At 47.4% G+C, this 20300-nt stretch overlaps 1 protein-coding gene across 1 annotated transcript in view; it reads left to right on the top strand.

The window, feature by feature from the left end:
* Nucleotides 1–2704: 2704 nt before the first annotated feature.
* Nucleotides 2705–20300, top strand: part of NFE2L3 (nuclear factor, erythroid 2 like 3) — a 29178-nt gene continuing 11582 nt past the window's right edge. The window contains exon 1 of the mRNA XM_040259746.1: nt 2705–3578. Within this exon, the coding sequence (XP_040115680.1) occupies nt 3003–3578 (576 nt within the window). The 5' untranslated portion in view covers nt 2705–3002. The remainder of the gene's footprint in view (nt 3579–20300) is intronic.

Raw genomic sequence — 20300 nt, 5'->3', positions numbered from 1 at the left:
ATTCTCCACTCTCTCTGACTTCCTAAAAATGGGATCTTTTGTTATGTTGAAGGTCAAAGGCATGTAGGATTGATTATGAGTCCCCTGTTTAATATTTGGCTTCAAGGTCCTTTCTGTGCCTGCATTCTCACCAGTCTGTAAGCCAAAGATTTGAATTACACGGTCTGACTAAACATTAAAAAAACTAAGATCATGGCATCTGGTCCCATCACTTTATAGCAAATAGAAGGGGAAAAAGTGGAAGCAGTAACAGATTTTATTTTCTTGGGCTCCAAAATCACTGCAGGCAGTGACTGCAGCCATGAAATTAAAAGACGCTTGATCCTTGGAAGGAAAGCTATGACAAACCTAGACAGTGTATTAAAAAGTAGAGATATCACTTTGCCAACAAAGGTCCATATAGTCAAAGCTATGGTTTTTTCAATAATCATGTAAGGATGTGAGAACTGGACCATAAAGAAGGCTGAGTGCTGAAAAATTAACGGTTTTGAATTGTGGTGCTAAAGAAGACTCTTGAGTGTCCCTTGGACCATGAGATCAAACCAGTCAATCCTATGCTGAAGCTGAAACTCCAATATTTTGGCTACCTGATTCAAAGAGTCAACTCACTGGAGAAGACCCAAATGCTGGGAAAGACGAAGGCAAAAGAAGGGGCAGCAGAGGATGAGATGGTTAATAGCATCACCAACTCAATGGACACGCATCTGAGCAAACTCTGGAAGAGAGTGAAGAACAGAGGAGCCTGATGTGCTGTAGTCTGCGGGGTCTCAAAGATTCAGATACAACTTGGTGACTGAACAACAAGTCTGACAGATACTATGATTATCAGCTCACATTTTAAAGGTGAGGAGTCAGCCCCTTCCCCAACTATATCAGGAAGTTTGAAAGTCCTTCCTGTTGTTCATCTATTGGGATCCTTCAAAACACATCTCAAGTGTAAAAGATTCAATTCAACTGAAAAAAAAAATGTTTTGAGTACTGACTGAGTGCAAGTTTCTGGGACATACTACCTTGAAGAAGGTACTACCTCTGTTCTCACCTGGTTTACGGCACTTACTTTGTGGTCACTTACATCTCCAAAATATTTAGGCATTCAAGAACATTCTTTCACTCCCCAATGAGACCATTAACTTACAGAGCAAAAGTACTTCATTTCCTATCCTTCACAACATCAGGCAGTTCAGTGGGTCCTCAGAAAACACTGAGCTAGATGTCTGAATTCAGCAATGTTAAGCCCAGAACCTGAATCCCTGTCCAGGGACTAAGTGTCCCAAATCTCACTAACCTGGCAGAGCATCTCTCTTCCAGCCTCTTCACACCTGATAACCCACTCTCCAGGGCTTAAAGTAGAAGCCAACTTTTCAGAAGTCTGCTTCTGCTCCCCTAGTTCTCATAGAGTAAACTGGCATCTGATGTAGAGTTCTCATTACATTAGCCCCAAGACAGAGGAGAAAACCAGGTGGAGGAAGGAACCTTTAAAAGCAAGTCTTGCTCAATTTCTTACACAACTGCCAACCCTCAGCTGGGTATGCCCACTCTCTCCCTCCCTACCCCCTCCCCAGGAAGGGAGTGAGTTAGCAAAACTTACAATGGTAAGGCCCAGTGCTGAGCACAAAGGTAAGCCAAACAGGTTTTTTTTTGCCCTCAAGAATGTATAATGGACAAATCAGGTCAATTTCAACTACAATGCAAAGTGAAATGTGCCAAGTGTTGCAATGTTGGCATATGGAGAAATCACTGTGGGAGAACAGATGGGGGAAGAGAATTCCAAATGGTGAAAATTCAAAGGATATATCTTTGGGTTAAGCCTTGGAAGATGGGTAATACAAATGATGGGTAACACTCAGAGGCCACTTCCTATCTACCCAGTGCTGTGGTTGGTGGTATACACACCTCATTTAGGGGTCACAACACGTGTCCCGAGGCGTGCTCTCATTAGTCTCACTTCACAGTGAGGAAACAGGTACTGAGAGTGACCAATTTGTCCAAGGTCCAAACTAGTAAGCAGTAGAGGGGGGATTTGGACGCATACAGGGTAAAGATGGAGCACTAGCGCTCTTAACTCTCAAGGAGCAAAGGAGATGGTGAGGGAAGGCCTAGCCTCTGGCAGGGCAAGCCGAGGGAAGCGGGAGGGAACAGATAACAGTTCTGTTTGATCTTTATGGCAGCTTTGGAATCTATATGTCAAACTCTCGGCTTTACAATATATTGCCTCTGATCTCCCCACATCCTACTGAACAGGTACTTTTATCCCCATTTTACAGATAAGAAAACTGAGACACAGCGAAGTAACTTTTCAAGGTCACACGACTGGTAGTGGCGCTGGGATCTGAACCTACTCAGAAGGTGCTCTCACGTGGGTGGAAGCCCTCTGCATGCCGCCCAGTGTCTCGACTTCCCGCTCCCCCCCACCTAGGTCTATACATCCTGTCCCTTCCTACCCACCTTTACTCCGGACCCCCTACTCCCACCCCGCGGTTTCAGCCACAGCCGCCCAGCCGACCACCACAGGGTTGAAGGCCACTTCGCGCCCAGAACTACATTTGCTCCCAGGAAGCTTTGCGTTCCCCGGGAATAAAGAGCCTTTGAGCGCGAGGGCCCCGCCCCGCGCGGGCCCCTCCCACGGGCGCCGGCCCCTCCCATGGGCGCCGGCCCTTGGCGGCCGTGGGCGTGTCCCCGGCGGCGGCGCCCACGGCTCGGGGCGGAGCCTGGCTGCAGCTCGGGGCTGCGAGGCAGCCCGAGAGGGCGAGCTCCGGCGGCAGGTGGCTCCTCCTCCGCCACTCCACGGCTGCAGGTACCCGGCCGGCTGCGGTGAAACCTCCTTTGTACCCTGCTCCGGGGGCCCGCGACGGCCGCTGCGCGTCCAGGTCCATTGTTTCGCCGCTCTGTCTCTTCCGGACAGGTGCCGGCGGCGCGCGGGGCCCGCACGTGCTAGAGCCGCGCGGCCTGAGCGCAGGGATCCGCGGGCGCCCGCCTGGGCGTCCTCGGGCGCGCGGCGGGGGATGAAGTACTTGAAGCCGTGGTGGTCGGACGGCGGCAGCCTTCTTCACCTCACCATCCTGCTGAGCTTGGCGGAGCTCCGCCTGGACCTGGACCTAGACCTCTACCTGCTGTTCCCGCCGCTCACTCTGCTTGGAGATGAGCTGCTGCTTCGGAACGGCCATACGAGCCACATCTCTGCGCTCAGTCCTTTCCCGGCCTCGGGAGTGTGGGGGCGCGCCGAACTGCTGCACCCCAAGTGCTGGGAGCGGGACCCCGCGGCGCCGCCAGAGGGCCGGCTGCTCCGGGAGGTGCGCGCGCTGGGGGTCCCTTTTATCCCCAGCATCCGAGTGGACGCGTGGCTGGTGCACAGCGTGGCTGCAGGCGACGCCGACGGGGCGCACGCGCTGCTCGGCACCGCAGCCGCCTCATCTGCCGGGGGAGTGGGTGCAGGCGTGGACGGCGTTAGCCAGGCTGCGCCGGGTGGCGGCGGGGGTCCGCGAGCGGTTCAGAGTAGCCCGTTGGCCGCCGGGGAGGAGGAGAAGGCACCCGCGGAACCTACGGCTCAAGTGTCGGACGCCGGCGGACACGCGAGCGAGGTAACAGGAGAGCGGGACGCGAGCGGGTGCTGGGGGACCTGGCCGGGAGCCCTGGTTGTGGCGGGTGGGGGTTGGGGGGCGGCACGCCTGCGCACCTCCACCCGTCGCCCCCGGGCGGGTGGGGTTTGCAGGTTTGCGGACAACTTGTGAGCCTCTCCTTTTTGTGAATTCGACCGAAGAAGGCTTAGTGCTGTCGCTATGGCTCTTAGGAACCAAGTGGGTGAAGTCATCAGTTAGGTTATAAAGAACACCTGTCCTGTGTTTGACGGCCATCAAGGGCAGTAGTTCGGGGGTGGAGAGGGCGGACAGTATGCTGGAAATTTTCTGGCTCATTATGTTCGTTTAGTACCTCGTGTAAAATGACATATCTTTTTCCGGAACCGAAGGCGACCTTGGACCGTGTATCCGGGGGGATACACGTTTCTCTTACCCGCCCTCCCGGCCCAATGTGCTCACCTCCTTCGGATTTGAACCCATTGCAGTTCGTTTTTTAATGCTTCTCTGGATTGAGGGTCTGTGGTCAGTGTCCACTTCGAGGCCCGCAGACAGACCGGTCTGCTCTTACCTAACGATTCTTCACACCTAACAATCCACCTCCCCCCAGAACTTGTGTAACCCCTTAGCATAAAGAACACGGGTAGCCTGACAGTCACCTAATGACTAACAAGTTTCCTTTCGTTTGTAGGTTCAAACTTTTCAGTTTAACTTCCTTTTAAAACAAAGTTCACCAGAATCTGTTGACTGAAGCGTCTGGTGCTCCCAACAGCGAGTTGGTGTCTACACACAGCATAGCAATTTCCAAAAAATCGGCTTATCCAAAGTTCCCTCCAAAGGGACCTCTGTAATTGGCCTAAACCTGTGTTAGCAATTGGTATTGATGAGCAAGAGTTCCTTGGACGTTGTTTTTGTGGAGTGCAATCTTATGCAAAATGGGGCCAGACTGGTTTGTTTGCTGCTCTTCAGAATTGCCTGTTTGTGTAGGCAGTTGCCAGACGAGCTTCCCCGCCCTCTCCTAGAGGGGTCATTGTGCCCAAGTGCCGGGTGATTCAGTGTTAAATGTATCCGATCCCTGCCTCTTCCTGGGGCCGGAACTAATGGGATGGGGGTGGGGGAGCCTCGGTGGGCTCCGAACAAACGGAGGGTAGGAGTGGATAGGTCCTTTCCACTCGGTCCTCCACTCTCCACCCTGGGGGGTGGTCTCACCTGAATCCCTCCCCGTGCAGGGGTGGAGCGTTCTGTGCCGCTCCCCTTCTGGATTCCATGCCACCCAGGGATGAAACCCAGTGTTGGATGCTGTCCCAGATGGCACCCTGCCCCCATCACCGCTCAGTGCCAACCGGCCTGCGAAGTGTGTGAGGACCTGGAGGCATAGGAGGCTGCTCTTCAAGGACTTCGCTCCCCCGCCCAGGCTCTCCTGGTTGATATCTCTTTAGACCAGCAAGGCTGCCATGGGGGAAAGCTCTGGGGACCTAGGCAGAGCCAGACCTTGGATGCCCTGAGCCCAGATTTCCTAAGGAAGAGGGTGAGGTTCACCCCAGGCCATTCTCCTGGTGTCATCTCCCCCAGCTGACGTGTAGACCTGAGGGACTGTGGTAGCTGCTGGGATGACCTGGTTTTGTTCATTCTGGCAATAATTAGCTGTGGAGCACCTTACAGTTTTCACAGCCAGTTCACCTGCATTGGTAACACCTTTTACATGCCCCTTGTGAGGTCCAAGGGCCAGGCATCCTTATATCCAATTCATACTTGGAAAATAGAGATCCAGTGAGGTTGAGGGGCTTGGCTAAACCAGCACAATTAGTACCAGAAGTGGATCTAGACCCTGAGCCCCCCTGACTCCCAGGCTGGCACATTAAACATCTCCACTTTTCTATGCAAGCATGCAGCTGGAATGGGCATTACCCCCATTCCTGACCCCAGCACCACTGCTCTCCACTGCTGGATTGACTTTAAAAAGCAAATTGTACCATCAGTAATGCTGAAGTTACAGTTGGAAACCGTGACTCTGGAGAAAATGGACTGAAAAAACCAAACAGCCCTGGTTTTTGCAGTCAGCAAACCTGGGTTTGGGGGCATCACATAATAATGTGCCCTCATATGGACCACCATAACCCCTCAGGCCTCAGTGTCTCATCTGTTGAGTGGGGGAGTAATGCTTCCCTCAGGTGCCATGCCCATTAAGTGGGAAAAGCATGTGTGAAGTGCCAGCCTAGTGCCTGGGATGTGATTGTTTTCTTCTTTTGCCCCCATCCTCAACACACCCTCCTTAACCGGTCCCCACTCAACATTTTGTCTTGTTTGTGTCTAGCTTGATTGGTTGTCTGTTAAGGAGGTGGGGTGGGTTTGAGCCAGACTGCCTGGTTTGGGATCCCAGTTACACCATGCATTGCTCTGTGACCTTGGGCCATTTCTGAATCTATCTGTGCTTTATTCTCACCTGCACAATAGGAATAATATAGGTGCCTACTGCAGAGGGTTGTTGTGAGAATTAAACATTCATACCATGGAATAGGCTTAGAACTGTGCCTGTCCCGTCTTAAATGCTCAAGGTTAACTTCAAAGAGGGAGTGCTGTGATACAAGAACATCTTAGGTTTGTTATAGATAATTATGGTGGCTTACATTTGAGTTGTAGGAGATTCTGGTTTTATAGTATAACTTTCCATCATTTTTGTACATGTGCAAAAATATTTTGAAGTAGGGGATTTTCCAAGTATCAAAAGAAGTACAGCTTTGGTTTCATTTCTTAGTGAGGCCAATCATTAGTTACAAACAGTATGTGGAATTCCCCAGGGCAGACAAGCTTCCCTTCCTGACCACAACCATTCACTCACAACTTATGAGGCACATGTTCTTCAAAGTCATGCACTGGTTAAACAAAGAAATCAAGGGTAGTTGCAGAATTGAATGTGTGAGCATATTTGAAGATGGGGTGACTACTTACAGCCAGCAGCCATATTTCAGAGAGCTGTTGCCACTTTAAAACTGAGAGGGCTTGTGGTCATCTTGATGCGGTTTCATGCCGTGGGACAGATGGGGACCTTCTGCTGGGTGAGGGGTCCAGCAGGACCTCTGACCTTTGGAGTTGGTTTCTTCAGGTCACAGGAAGACTCTGATACAGTCAATATTTGCTTCTAAGAGTACATAAAGGGAAGAGAAAGCAGGTCCTTGATTGTTAAAATGAAAGCTGGTTTCTGTTTCAAAATCAAAGATAGTCCCTGATGCCTGGGCAGTTGGAGATAGATGAAATTTCAAACACTTGCCTGTTTTCAACTTACAACCATGGTACAGAAATAGTCTTTTGTGGAATGATATGCATTGCAGTACAACGTTTCACAGTAGACTTTTTACTTACTAAAGTATGCAGTGAAGATGAACCTGTGATCTTCTGGGAAGGAACAGCATGGGGCACTGTATTAGTGTTGTTGCTGTTTAGTTCCTCAGTCGTGTCCGACTCTTTGCTGCCCTATGGACTGAAGCCTGCCAGGCCCCTATGTCCATGGGGTTTCCTAGAATACTGGAGTGGGTTGCCATTTCCTTCTTCAGGGGATCTTTGACCCGGGGATCGAGCCCACGTCTCCTGCATTGGCAGAGGGATTCTTTGCCCCTGAGCCACCTGGGAAGCCCATTAGTGACCTAGGGCTGCTGTGACAAAGTAACATGAACCAGGAGACTTAACAGAAATGTACTGTCTCACAGTTCTGGAGGGAAAAAGGTGGAGAAGAGGGTCTTAGCAGTTCTGAGGTTCAGGCTGTGATGGTGAGGCTGAAGGTTGTGAGGGAGAGGTTCCAGGCCTCGCTCCTGGTTTCTGGTCATTTGCTGACAGTCTTCGGCAGCCCTTGCTTTTCACTGCATCAGCCCAGTCTCTGCCTTCTTAACATGGCGTTGTCCCTGTACGCATGCCTGTAGCCAGATTTCCCTCTTTATAGGAAAGTATAAAGTACTGTATTCCCTCTATATACCAGTCATATAGGAATAGGGGCCCACCTTCTCATCCTAACCAATTGCATCAGTAATGGCTCAGTTTCCCAATAAGGTCACATTCTGGGGTACTGAGGGTTATGACTTCGAACACATCAGTTTTGAGGGACTCAGTTCAATCCGTTATGTGGTCACCATCTCCCCTTTCTGGGAACTCTTGGGGGTGTTCCACTTGCTTACCAATGAGGTACCAGTTGTTGAAAGTCCATGGTGTCTAGAAGCAGCTGGACTATGTGTGGGACCATTTGCAACAGGACTTGGTGGAAGTTCTTGAGCAAAGCTGGTTTTTGGCTGGCTTGTGCCACAACCCCAAGGAACCCCAGACTTCTTCAGTCAGCCTTTGACCTAAAGTGGTAGGTTACAGAGACATCATCTCGACAGTGTATGAGTCTCCCCTTCGCTCACCCTACTTCTCAGCTCCACTCGGAATTGGATCGCAGGACCCAGACCTGCCCCTGTGGGTGGACTCGGGCGGACTCAGGCAGGCTGCTCTCGTAGTCAGTGTGCTGGCCCTGGAGCTTCACTACTGACTGGTTATTTGATCCAGAACACACTTGTTAACCTCCCTGTTCCTTGGTTCCCTTATCTGTGAAATGGGTTGGTAAGAGTCCCTTCAGGAGGATTAAAGAGATCACATGCGTTCTTTGGGGTTGGCACTTGGTAAGCCTTCCATGTTAGCAGCTGCTGTTAACTCAGCGGGGGCTGGAGGCGCTCCAGTGCCCCTTCCTAACATTCCTCTGTGCTTTGTTGCCACATACAGGTCTCTAGCGCATGCCTTGTTCTTTTCCCGTTTTCATCTGGGAAGTCCCCCAGGGCTCCTCATTGCCTACCAGTTTGCTATTTTGTTGTTCAAGGCTCCCCATCTGATGCAGCTCCTTGTTCTGAGTTCATCTCTCCAGCTGGCCCACACCTGTAGCCTACTTGGCTACTTTGACTTTCTCCCTTCCTCTTCCCCAAATAGCCGGTTCTTTCCTGCCTTTGACTCGGTTACCTTTGCCCAGAATGCATCCTTTCATTTCTTTCAAGTCTTTTGCTGTTAAGTTCTAACTCCTCTCCACTATTACCTCAAACATTTCCTGTTCTTTCCTTTGTGCCCTACTGCATTTTGTGACATTTCTTCTATGGGACTTGCGTTCTCTACTTTGAACTGCAATGCCTTAAGTGTGGAAACTGGGTCTTCACTCTAATGTGCAAGTGGCACCCAGGGACAGGATTAGGAGCAGAAGCCCGTTCAATCAGCGTGTGTTGAGCTCCTCATTCATCCTCCACGTTGACTCTGCAGAGCTTCTCGGGTGCTGAGAGCTCGCGTGTCTTGAGACCTTCCAGGCCAGAGCCCCAACTACAAATATACGAAATCCTGATGGGCTCTCTGACCGCTTAATGCCAATTTGAGTGGATGGGGCAGTGGAAAGTAGACTTTCAGGTTGGCATATAATTAATCAGGTGGTGAAACTCAGGATTGCCTAAAGTATGATCTTACCAGAATAGACAGGTTACTGTTCTTAAGTGCTGAGGTAGACTATGCCTCACCCCCCCACACACACACCCACTAAAAAATTGAAACATAAAAACAAGCTTCTCGCATTTGTGGTAGTCTTTCGATATGAATAGTTTATTCTCAAAATCTAATTAAAGATGTACAGTAATATTCAAATACACTTCTGGACAGCTGAAGCAGGCTGAGGCTCCGGTACACACCTGGGTGGTTTTTGGTTGAGTTGCAGGTGGTGGTTGGCAGATCATGGTCAGTGTTGTAGAGGCAAGGAAGGCATGGCCTTTTGTGATTGTGTGTGTGTGTGTCCTTTGTGGTTGTGTGTGTGTGCTAAGTAGCTCCAGTCGTGACCAACTCTTTGTGACCCATGGACTGTAGCCCTCCAGGCTCCGCTGTCCATGGGATCTTCAGGCAAGAATACTGGAGTGGGTTACCATGTCCTCCTCCAGGCGATCTTCCCAACCCAGGGATCAAACCCATGTTTCCTGATGCAGGTTTGAGGCAAAATTTCTTCCCCAGGGAGACTTTAGTTTTGTTGCATTTTGTCCTGAAAGACTTTCAGTTGATTGGATGAGGCCCACTTGGATTATCAAAGACACTCTCTTTTACTCAGTCACCTAGTTGGGGGCCACTGTTACCCACATCTGCACAGTACCTCAGTACCTTCACAGCAACACTAGGTTAGCATCTGATGGAATTCTGGGTCCTCTAGCTTGGCTACACTAACATGTAAAACCAGTCATCACCCCGTCCCAGCTCCATCTCTTCCTGGGCAACCTCCATAAGGCTTGGTGTCCAAATTGTAAAAGGTGAATATTAACTTCTTTCCAGAAAAGTTCCTTGAGCATTAAATCATACTGTATGTTAAAGGGCTAGTGCAGGTTTTAGCATAGTAATAGATATTCAGCAAGTGATTTGCTCTCATTGCTCCAGAGCTGGGGAATGTTGAACTCCCAGGAAACCCCTGACATATGGAGGAAATGGTGGATGACTGCGAGGTCTTGCAGGAGGCCTTGGGCTTGTTGAGGAGGCAGAACTCTTAAGCTCATCTGAAAAAAGAGCTGCTTAGACTGAAGTGACTTGGCAGCAGCAGCAGCTGCCTTACTTTAGAGCTGGGTTTCTCATCCCAGTGACTGTGTCAATTACCCGATTGCTTGATACAATGCAAATTTCAGGGCCCACCTGAGACTGGCTGAATCAGAGCCTCTCAGATGGGGCTTGGGATGGGTCTGCAGTTTCTCAGACTTCCACATGATTCTTCTGCCACCCCATCTTGATCTTAGCCATGGTTTTACTGCCTCAGGGCTTTTTGATGCCCAGCAATGTAGGAATGGAGGGAGGAGGGAAGTGGGTGGGGGACGGTGCCTAGTTGAAAACTATCCTTCTGAATTTAAAGCCCAAAAGAGCTCATAGACTGAGCCAAAGTTACCTGCTTGCGCAGCAGGACCTGGGCTAGAGCCCTGGTTTGCCAGGTGGTGTTTTAAAGTTAAAGCTTGACCTGTCTAGTTCCTTGCTGGGGATGAGAAACTAACTTGCAAAAATAACTAATAATGAATGCAGAACTAACTTGCAAATAAGTGCAGTTCAAAATTAACTCATGCTTAAGTTCTAGAATAGGTGAAGCTAGGGTACAAATATGAGAACTTTCTGGGAGTGTCTGAGAACTTTAAATGTTCTTTCACAGTTGAGGTCCAAGTTAAATGGGTGCCTGCATTTGTCAGAATTGTGCAGTTAAGGTTTATACAGTTCTGGCCAGGTATACCCTACCTAAAAACTATGAGAGAATGATTGAGTAGTATGGAGGGGAAGGGTGGTGGGATTAGTGATATAAGAACAACAGATAAGGGACTTCCCTGGTGGCCCAGTGGTTAAGACTGCTCTTCCAACGCAGGGGGCTTGGGTTCAATCCCGTCTCTTCCTGGTCTCAATCCCTGGTTGGGAATTAAGATCCCATACCTCAGGGTGCAGTCAAAAAACAAAACCAAAAAAGAATAGCAGGAAATTGTTGATAATTTTTGAAACTGGATGATGGGTTCATGGAGGGCTTGCTATGTTGTTTTCTGTTTATTTTGTGTGTTTGAAATTTTCCATTGTGAAGAAAATACAAAAACATCATGCATGTTGAAGGCCACTTGGCCTGTCCTGCGGGCTGGAGTAATGAAGCATTACATGAATCTCTCCTGCTCTCCCCTCCCCACCTCCCCTCTGCTCTGCCCTGCCCTCTCCTGGTCCCTCTGCTCCCACCACCCCCCCACAACTCCCCTCTGCCCTCCCCTCTCCCAGGCCCTCAGCCTGCACCTGGGGATTACATGTGGGAGAAGCAGCTCCTTTTAAAATCAAAGCCTGCAGGTTGGAGTTCATGCCCTTGTGTCCCAGGCGTTGAGTCTCCTGTTTGGAAACACTGGCTGTTTTCATACCTGGCTTCTCCTGGTGAGCAGTCACACTGAATGGCTTAGTTTCAGCCTCGTGGAGGATGCTTGCCAATTTTTTTAGCTGCTTCCTCTAGGTGCCTTCAGAAGTGAGTTTAGTCTATAGCACATGTTAGGGTGAGCAGTTTCCAGCACATAATAGCAAATGGAGAGAATGGAGATTGGATAATGGAGTCCTGTACCCCATCCTTGTCACCAGCATAGCAATCACCAGTGCAGGGCCAGTCTTGGCTCATCTGTCACTCCCTTTGTCCCTCCCCCCATTAGTTTGAAACAAATTCCAGACATCATTTCTTGTGATTCTTGTGCAAGCTCTTTGCAGGGACTTAGTCAAGAGGAGAAAAAAGCCTGGATTTGTTCCTTTCCTGTTCTTCCCACTACCTTCATCAACTCAGAAAATCTTCTAAAAATATTTTAGGGTATATATCCCTAAAGGACCCTTCTAAACATCAACACAATGCCAAGACCACACCTAAAAAAAATCAGCAAAAATTTGTTATCACTGAAGGTCCAGTTCATATTCAACCCCAGTTATCTCATGATAAATTTTTTCACAGTTGGTTTGTTGGACTCGCAATCCAAATGAGATCAGTACGATGCACTGTAGCCAGCTGTTCTGCTTGATATTCAGAGAGGGACTTGCTTTATTTGTATGGAGTGAACTCTTCCCATGTCTGCAGTTCTTATCTGTGTGAAGCAAGTGGGAGCCATCATGGGTGGTGGTGCAGTTGGCTTTCCTGTAGGAAGAAGGCACCCTTCTTCCTACAGAAGAGGAAATGAAGAGTCTTCAGTGAATGACTTCTCACAGCAGCAGACAGGGGTGTTGGGACACCCAGCAACTACCAGTGAAAGGCGGAGCCCTGGGTAGGGGGAGAAATGTCCAGGCCTCTTCTGTTTCCCCCATCACCCCCTCCAGCCTCCTACTGTACCCTCTAACCAGTGAATCCTGTTGGGAGCCCCACAGTGTGCGGGGCTCAGCTTCTGGGGGACACATGGGGACCTGGGGGGTGACAAACAAGAACCAGGACAGTGTCCATGAGCAGGCTGTCAAGTAAAAACGCCTGCAGCCACACCCTGGTAAGTCACTTACCAGGTCTGTGACTTAACAGCAAGTTGCTTAACCTCCCTGTGCCTCAGTTTTCCCCTTTGTAAAAGGAGAAAAGAGCAGGACCTGGGATGCCAGGCAGCTTCAGTGAGATCATGATTGTGATGCCTGGTCCAGAGTGAGTGCTCAATCAGTGTGAGCTATAATTATTATAAACTGCTGCAGCAAACCACCCAGGCCAGACAGGACACAGTCTCTCTTTATCTGGCTCCTCGTTTCTCTCTAGACCTGATGACTCCAGCTTGCCTCCAGCCTAGAGCCAGGGCCTCAGAATTCTCTGGCCTTCATCCCTCTCCCTCTGATGTCATCCTGCTCATAGGCCCCACACTGTTCTTTGTCTTTGAAGGTTCTTCCAACCCTAAAGGTCACAGTAGGTCTTAGTCTCTCCTCCCCCAGATCACTAAATGAAAAGCCCAGGCAGTGAAGACAGCCGGAACTGTTCACGAAGAGTGTTTTCAGGGTCAAACTCTCCGTCGTCCTCTTCCGGTCCCAGCACAGGACAGTAAGTACCAAGTCAGAAATCATGCTGCCAGATACCAGTACTTCTAAGACTCAGCAAAGAGAAGAGGCCAGCTTTGCTTCTTTCTCCCCTCTCTACTATCCTTCATTGTTTCTGAAAACCTTCCTTTGAGGCTTAGCTCTGCTCCCTAACTCATCTGCGGTGGCAAAGATGAGTTAACGGCTGGAGGACAGGTGTCAGAAGGGTACAGCCCTTGTTACCAGCAGGGAAGGATATGGGAGAGGGGTAGTTAGGAATTGGGATTGATATGTTCACACTGCTGTAGTTGAAACAGATAACCAACAAGGACCTACTGTATATAGCACAAGGATGTTTAGTTGCTCAATATTTTGTAATAACCTAAATGGGAAAAGAATCTGAGAATGAATAGATACATGTATAGAAAAAGTGAAAGTGTTAGTTGCTCAGTCATGTCTGACCCTCTGCAACCCTCCAGACTGTGTAGCCCTCCAGACTTTCTGTCCATTGGCTTCTCGAGGCAAGAGTACTTGAGTGGGTCGTCATGCCTTTCTCCAGGGAATCTTCCCAACCCAAGGAGATACGTGTGTCTTGCTGCCACCTGAAACTGAGACAACATTGTTAATCAACTAAACTTGAGTATAAAATTTAAAAAAAAAATTATTTACAGCCCAGTAGGTAAGACCCAAATAATTGTAATTTCACATAGACTGAAACTAAGACAACATTGTTAATCAACTAAACTCGAGTATAAAATTAAAAAAAATTTACAGCCCAGTAGGTAAGAAAAGACCCAAATAATTGTAATTTCACATAGACTAGAAGGCATGTCATAGGAGAAACCCTACAGGCCATGGGATTTTTGAGACAGAATAACCCAGTTTAACTAAGGGGCCCAAACTGAGAAGGTCTGGATCCATGCGGAGGATGGGGTGGCTAGGCTGCCAGCAGTCGGGGCTGTGGTGGGAGGGCCTGCCTTTTCACCAGCTGCCAGTTCAGTGCAAGTCCCTGGGGATTGTTGAGCACCCCAGCTCACAATTTTGCCATGGCTTCCTGTGGTGAGCATGGAAACTTTCTTCTCTTTTTTTTTTTAAAATTGAGTCCCAGCCTGAGAGTAAAAATCACCTACCTACACACAAATAAAAAGTAACTTAATGATGGGTTTTGCTTACCCATTCTTTAAGAGCATGGACCATAAATCTCCAGTATATACAGCAGTGCTTGTAAAACACTTGTACTGTCGCTCCTTGTCATTGAGTTGAGGAAAACAGGAAAAGAAGAAAGCAAAGAGATAGTAATTACTGGCTACTAGGGGCTGGGGTCGCTTTCTCTTGGGGTTCTGATTGAGTTGTCAGCAGTTAGTCATTAATTACAACTCTTCAGAATCAAAAAGCAGTAGAAAGTACTGATTAATGTTTGCATAGTATCTTAAAATGTATAAAGTGCTTTTCCTCAACCACTTCCTTAAAATATGAATTAAAACTATTACCCTTCATGTCACAGACAAGGAGACGGAGAGTCAGAGTGGCCCAAGGTCACGGCTGGTAGGATTAGGAGTGGCCTCTTTTACTCAGCTGTTTTTGGACATGAGCCATCCTAGCCAGGAGGCTTTTGTGGTACCTTGTGGACTGTGCAGAGTATACAAGTGCAGTAGCCCTTTTTCACTTTCTAAATAGAAATAATATTGGACCTTCCTCTCCTCCTTGTCTTGCGTTCCTGGTGTCTCCACCACCACCCCCCACCCGCCTCCTGCCCCAAGATAGAATTGCTTAACTGTTACAAATCGGTCCCTGGGAAGCGGACTCTCTCTGAGCCCAAGTTGAGTGGGCAGGATGTTTCTAAGGGAGTACATTTCGAATTTACAGCTGTGGAAGGGAATACAAGAAAGCAAATTTGGACAGAAGCAGGAGTCAAGCTCTGGAGCAGGTTGGCAGTGCCAGGAGCTCTGGGGCTTAAGTGGCCCTTCACAGTTGTCCCACGATGGGTGAGGTGGCCAGGCCTTTGTGCTCTCTCTGCTTAGTCCTGGGATGTAGGCGCCCCAGGAAGGGTGTGACCTTAGGTGAGGGGCCCTATGTAGGTGAGGCATTCTGTAAAGGCCCAGCTGGAGGCTCTTCGCTCCCAGGTCAAGGAGAATTCTTTCAAACTTTCCAGTGAGGAGTTCTGATGTTCCATAAAGCTTCCCAATTCTTTTCTCTTCAAAACCAGCATGACAGTGATACCAAAAAAGAAAGAAAGAATCCAGGAATTACTCTTATGCATATTCCTGCAAAACATTAAATAAAATGCTAGCAAGTCATACAGAAATATAGATGCATAAAGCATTTTTTTTTAATGGATGTATAAGTTATCCATTGCTGCAGAGGAGATATTGTTCCAAAACTTAATGACTTAATACTACATTTATTATCCCATTTATTATATGAGTCAGAAATTCTGGAGTGGCTTATCTGGGTGGTTCTCCTTCCTGGTTTCAAGAGGTTGTAGTGAAGATGGTGATTGGAGTGCATTTATCCCAAGGCTGAACTGGGGCTGAGAGATCCAATTCCAAGGTGGACCACTGACACCTGTGGTCAGGAGGCCGCAACTCTATGCCGAGTAGAGTTGGAAGGGCCAAGGCCTCCCTGTAAAAAGCTTGAATGTCCTTGCAACGTGAGTGCTCGCTTTCACCAGGACAAATCATCCGAGGGAGAGCAAAGAGGAAGCCACGGGGCTGAACCATTACGCCCACCTAGGTCTGGCCCCAACTCAGGAGGGGGGTTAATCTTGAAGAAGAAGAAGAAGAAGAGTGTTATATACAGTTTGTGGATATTTTTGAAACACCTTAATGTTCAATATCCATTTCTACTTTTAAAAATGCCCTTCAAAAATAAGGATAGAGCTTCATACTACCAAATCCTCAGATCCAGTTTTGTATCCACTTTCTACTCCTTATCCTGAAATGAGGGTTTTATTTTTCTTTCTTTCAAACTCAGTCCTGCCATTTGTCCTTTGGAGTCTTTATCTACAGCTTTCTGAATGTTATCCGTTCTCCTCAGTCATTGCCTTACAAACATATTCCAGCGTCTCATCTTTAAAATATTGCTCTGACCCACTTCCCCACTCACTTCATAGCCAAAATTCTTGAAAGAATAGTCTGTATACTGTTCCCAATTTGTTATCTCCCATTTACTCTTCAACACAGTATCATTGGGCTTCTACCCTAAATTTTCGAAGGCCACCCACCGCTTTCTTATTGCCAAATCCATTGGATCCTTTCCTGTCCTTACTGTGGGCAGCCTCCAAGTAGCATTCAACACAATCAACCACTCCATTCTTATTGAAACAGTTTTGGATTCTGAGACACTGCTATTCTGTCTTCCCTTGCAACTCATTTCTTGTCTTGAGTCTCTTCTCACCAGCTTTTCTGCTTGACCTCTGAATGTTTCAGTTCTGCAGAACCCTGTCCTAAGCCCCTTCTTGCTTTGTGCTCACTTGTTGGAATCTCATTAGTTCCTGTGTATGTGTTTATGTTGATGTCTTTCCAGTTTTTACTTCCAGTTCAAACCTTTGCTCTAACTTCCAGATTCTCATCTCATTCACGCACATATTTCTGCTTGACTTTTTACGTCTCAAATTTGACATTTCCAAAATGGAAGACCTCCCAGTTTCCCTTTTTTAATGGCTCTGTTGTAAATATCCACCATCTTTATTCAAGCCGGAAATCTAGTAGTCATTCTAAATTTTCTTCCCTTTCCTTGCTCTCCCATTTCCAGTCCATCAACAAGCCCTGTCTCATTTTACACAGTGTATCATGGATTCTTCCGCTTCTCTGTCACCACCACCTTTTTCCAGACTCTTATTTCTCTCTCTGTGTGTGTGTGTGTGTGTGTGTGTGTGTGTGTGTGTCTACTAAAGTCACTTCAGTCATGTCTGACTCTCTGCAACCCCATGGACAATAGCCCACCAGGCTCCTCTGACCATGGGATTCTCCAGGCAAGAATACTGGAGTGGGTTGCCATGCCTTCCTCCAGGGGAATCTTCCCAACCCAGGGATCGAACCTGGGTCTCTTATGTCTCCTGCATTGGCCAGCAGATTCTTTACCACTAGGCCATCTGGGAAGACTGTTACCGGCTGTCAATTAATTATTGTAGTAACCTCCTAACTGGTCTTCCCACTTCCACTCTTGGATTTTCTCTGTGGTTGCAGAGGAAGAAGAAATAACTATAGCTCAGATTCCTACTCTAACTGTGACTTTTCCTGCCTTGGCCCTTTTGCTCCACATGCTTCCGTCCTTAGGAGAACTCAGGCTTTCTCTCCTGTCTCGAGCCTCTCCCCTACTCCTGGCTAGGACTCTTCCCTTACTGTCTTCATAGTCTCCCCTCTTTCATACATACATTGATTGGAGACTGAATGGGAGAAGGTGAGTGAAAATGCTACTACTGTTCAGTAGTAGACCCCAGTAGAAAACCCAATAGAAAAATGGACAGAGACCACAAAGACTTCACAGAAAAGGAAATACAAATGCTTTTAAACTTGTGAAAGATGTTCAACTTCACTCATAATAAGAGAAATAGAAATTAAAACTACAGCGAGATGCCAGTTTTCGTCTATCACATTGGCACGTTTACTGGTAGGAGTGTAAGTTAATTACCACAACCATTTTCAGAGGGCCATTGGGTAGAATCCATCAAATAAAAAAATGCACGTATGTGTTGACCTAGCATACATTCTAGAAATTTATTTTACTTAACACGTGTGCAAAGAAGTATGCATAAGGACATTTTAATTCTTTTTTAAGAAATGATTGGAGACAAATATCCATCATTGAGAAACTAATCAAATCCATTGTGGTGACAGGAATGTATTGGTTGCTCTCCTCTGTACACAGCTCTTTCTGTTTTTAGATCTAAGCTAAAATATCACTCCCTTGAGAGGTCTTCCCTAACCAGTCTTTCTAAAGGTGGTCCCCCCCTTCTTCTCTTTCGCTTGCCGTAACTTGCAGTGATTTTCTTAGTTCATTTGTATTTTGGTCTTCCTCTCCCTTCAAATCTAAGCTCTGAAGAGGCAATCTAGACTTTTTCACTGTTGTATCCCCAGCATTCAGTATACTATTTGGCATTTAATATGTATTGATTGAATGAGTGAATGAATAAGGAAAGCTGCATGATATCCTTGTTGATGAAACATTATAAGTAAAAAATAAGAATGGCAGGTGTGACAGTGTGATATAATATGTATTTAGTCCTCATCTGCCCCCACCCCCGACCCCTATGTGGCAGAGCTCCCAAAGACCTTGGAATTTCCTAAGCATGAGAGCAATGGGAGCATCTTTTGTTACAGTATTTGGTTTCTCAGTCCTCAGTTCTTGAAATAGTTCCAGAGCCCTGAAGGTGAAAGGAAGCTTTTCCTATTTATAACATGCCCCTTCTAAACACAGCTGACTTATGGGGTTGGTTTTTTTTTTTTGGCTGTGCCAGGTCTTAATTGCAGCATGTGGGATCTAGTTCCCTGACCATAGATTGAACCTGAGCCCCTTGCATTGGGATTGTGGAGTATTAGCCACTGAACCACCAGGGAAGTCCCTTCATTCTGTTGATGAGATAGCTTTGGGAAAGACCCCTAAAGATGAAGGCTGTTGCCAGGGGAACCAATCACATGATGAGAGGATTCAGTTCAGTTCAGTGCCTCAGTCGTGTCCGACTCTTTGCGACCCCATGAATCGCAGCACGTCAGGCCTCCCTGTCCATTACCATCTCCCGGAGTTCACTCAGACTCACGTCCATCGAGTCCGTGATGCCATCCAGCCATCTCATCCTCGGTCGTCCCCTTCTCCTCCTGCCCCCAATCCCTCCCAGCATCAGAGTCTTTTCCAATGCGTCAACTCTTCGCATGAGGTGGCCAAAGTACTGGAGCTTCAGCTTTAGCTTCATTCCTTCCAAAGAAATCCCAGGGTTGATCTCCTTCAGAATGGACTGGTTGGATCTCCTTGCAGTCCAAGGGACCCTCAAGAGTCTTCTCCAACACCACAGTTCAAACGCATCAATTCTTTGGTGCTCAGCCTTCTTCACAGTCCAACTCTCACATCCATACATGACCACAGGAAAAACCATAGCCTTGACTAGATGGACCTTAGTTGGTAAAGTAATGTCTCTGCTTCTGAATATACTAAGTTGGTCATAACTTTTCTTCCAAGGAGTAAGCGTCTTTTAATTTCATGGCCACAGTCACCATCTGCAGTGATTTTGGAGCCCCCCAAAATAAAGTCTGACACTGTTTCTACTGTTTCCCCATCTATTTCCCATGAAGTGATGGGACCAGATGCCGTGATCTTAGTTTTCTGAATGTTGAGCTTTAAGCCAACTTTTTCACTCTCCTCTTTCACTTTCATCAAGAGGCTCTTTAGTTATTTTTCACTTTCTGCCATAAGGGTGGTGTCATCTGCATATCTGAGGTTATTGACATTTCTCCTGGCAATCTTGATTCTAGCTTGTGCTTCTTCCAGCCCAGCATTTCTCATGACGTACTCTGCATATAAGTTAAATAGGTAGGGTGACAATATACAGCCTTGACGTACTCCTTTTCCTATTTGGAACCAGTCTGTTGTTCCATGTCCAGTTCTAACTGTTGCTTCCTGACCTGCATACAGATTTCTCAAGAGGCAGGTCAGGTGGTCTGGTATTCCCATCTCTTGAAGAATTTTCCAAAGTTTGTTGTAATCCGCACAGTCAAAGGCTTTGGCACAGTCAGTAAAGCAGAAGTAGATTTTTTTCTGGAACTCTCTTTTTCGATGATCCGACAGATGTAGTTGTTAGTTACTGTGTGTTCGAAGGCTGATGGGAATTCTCCAGTAGACAAGGAAGTATTGTTGACACCGAAAAGAGGGTAGGGTAGCAGAAGCAATGTCCTGAAGCCCACGAGCTACTTGTGATGGAGGATGTGAACAAGAGATCACTGAGGCAGGAAGACCAGCATCTACAGTGTCAAGAGTTTGATACAGTGAACAGAGAAGCAGGTAAAACCAAGTGGGCCATCAGCACACTAGCCTCCTTTTTCTTCTGCTCTTGCTTTGATTTCTTTCCTTGTTTTAGCATCTGTGTATTTACATTTCTTTGACTTTTATTTTCTTTTTAAAGATGAACATTCCTATGGTATAGAATAGGGGGCAGTAATGCTGTCCTTGAGTTAGTCCAGTATGTTTTGTTGCTGGAAGAGAGAAATTAAAAACAGATCTTTGGAAAGAATTTAAGAGGTCTTGATG

Source organism: Oryx dammah, unplaced genomic scaffold, assembly GCF_014754425.2.
Source record: "Oryx dammah isolate SB20612 unplaced genomic scaffold, SCBI_Odam_1.1 HiC_scaffold_18, whole genome shotgun sequence".
Classification (NCBI taxonomy): domain Eukaryota; kingdom Metazoa; phylum Chordata; class Mammalia; order Artiodactyla; family Bovidae; genus Oryx; species Oryx dammah.
Note: the sequence above shows the minus strand (reverse complement) of the source record. Positions and strands in the feature narration are given on the sequence as shown.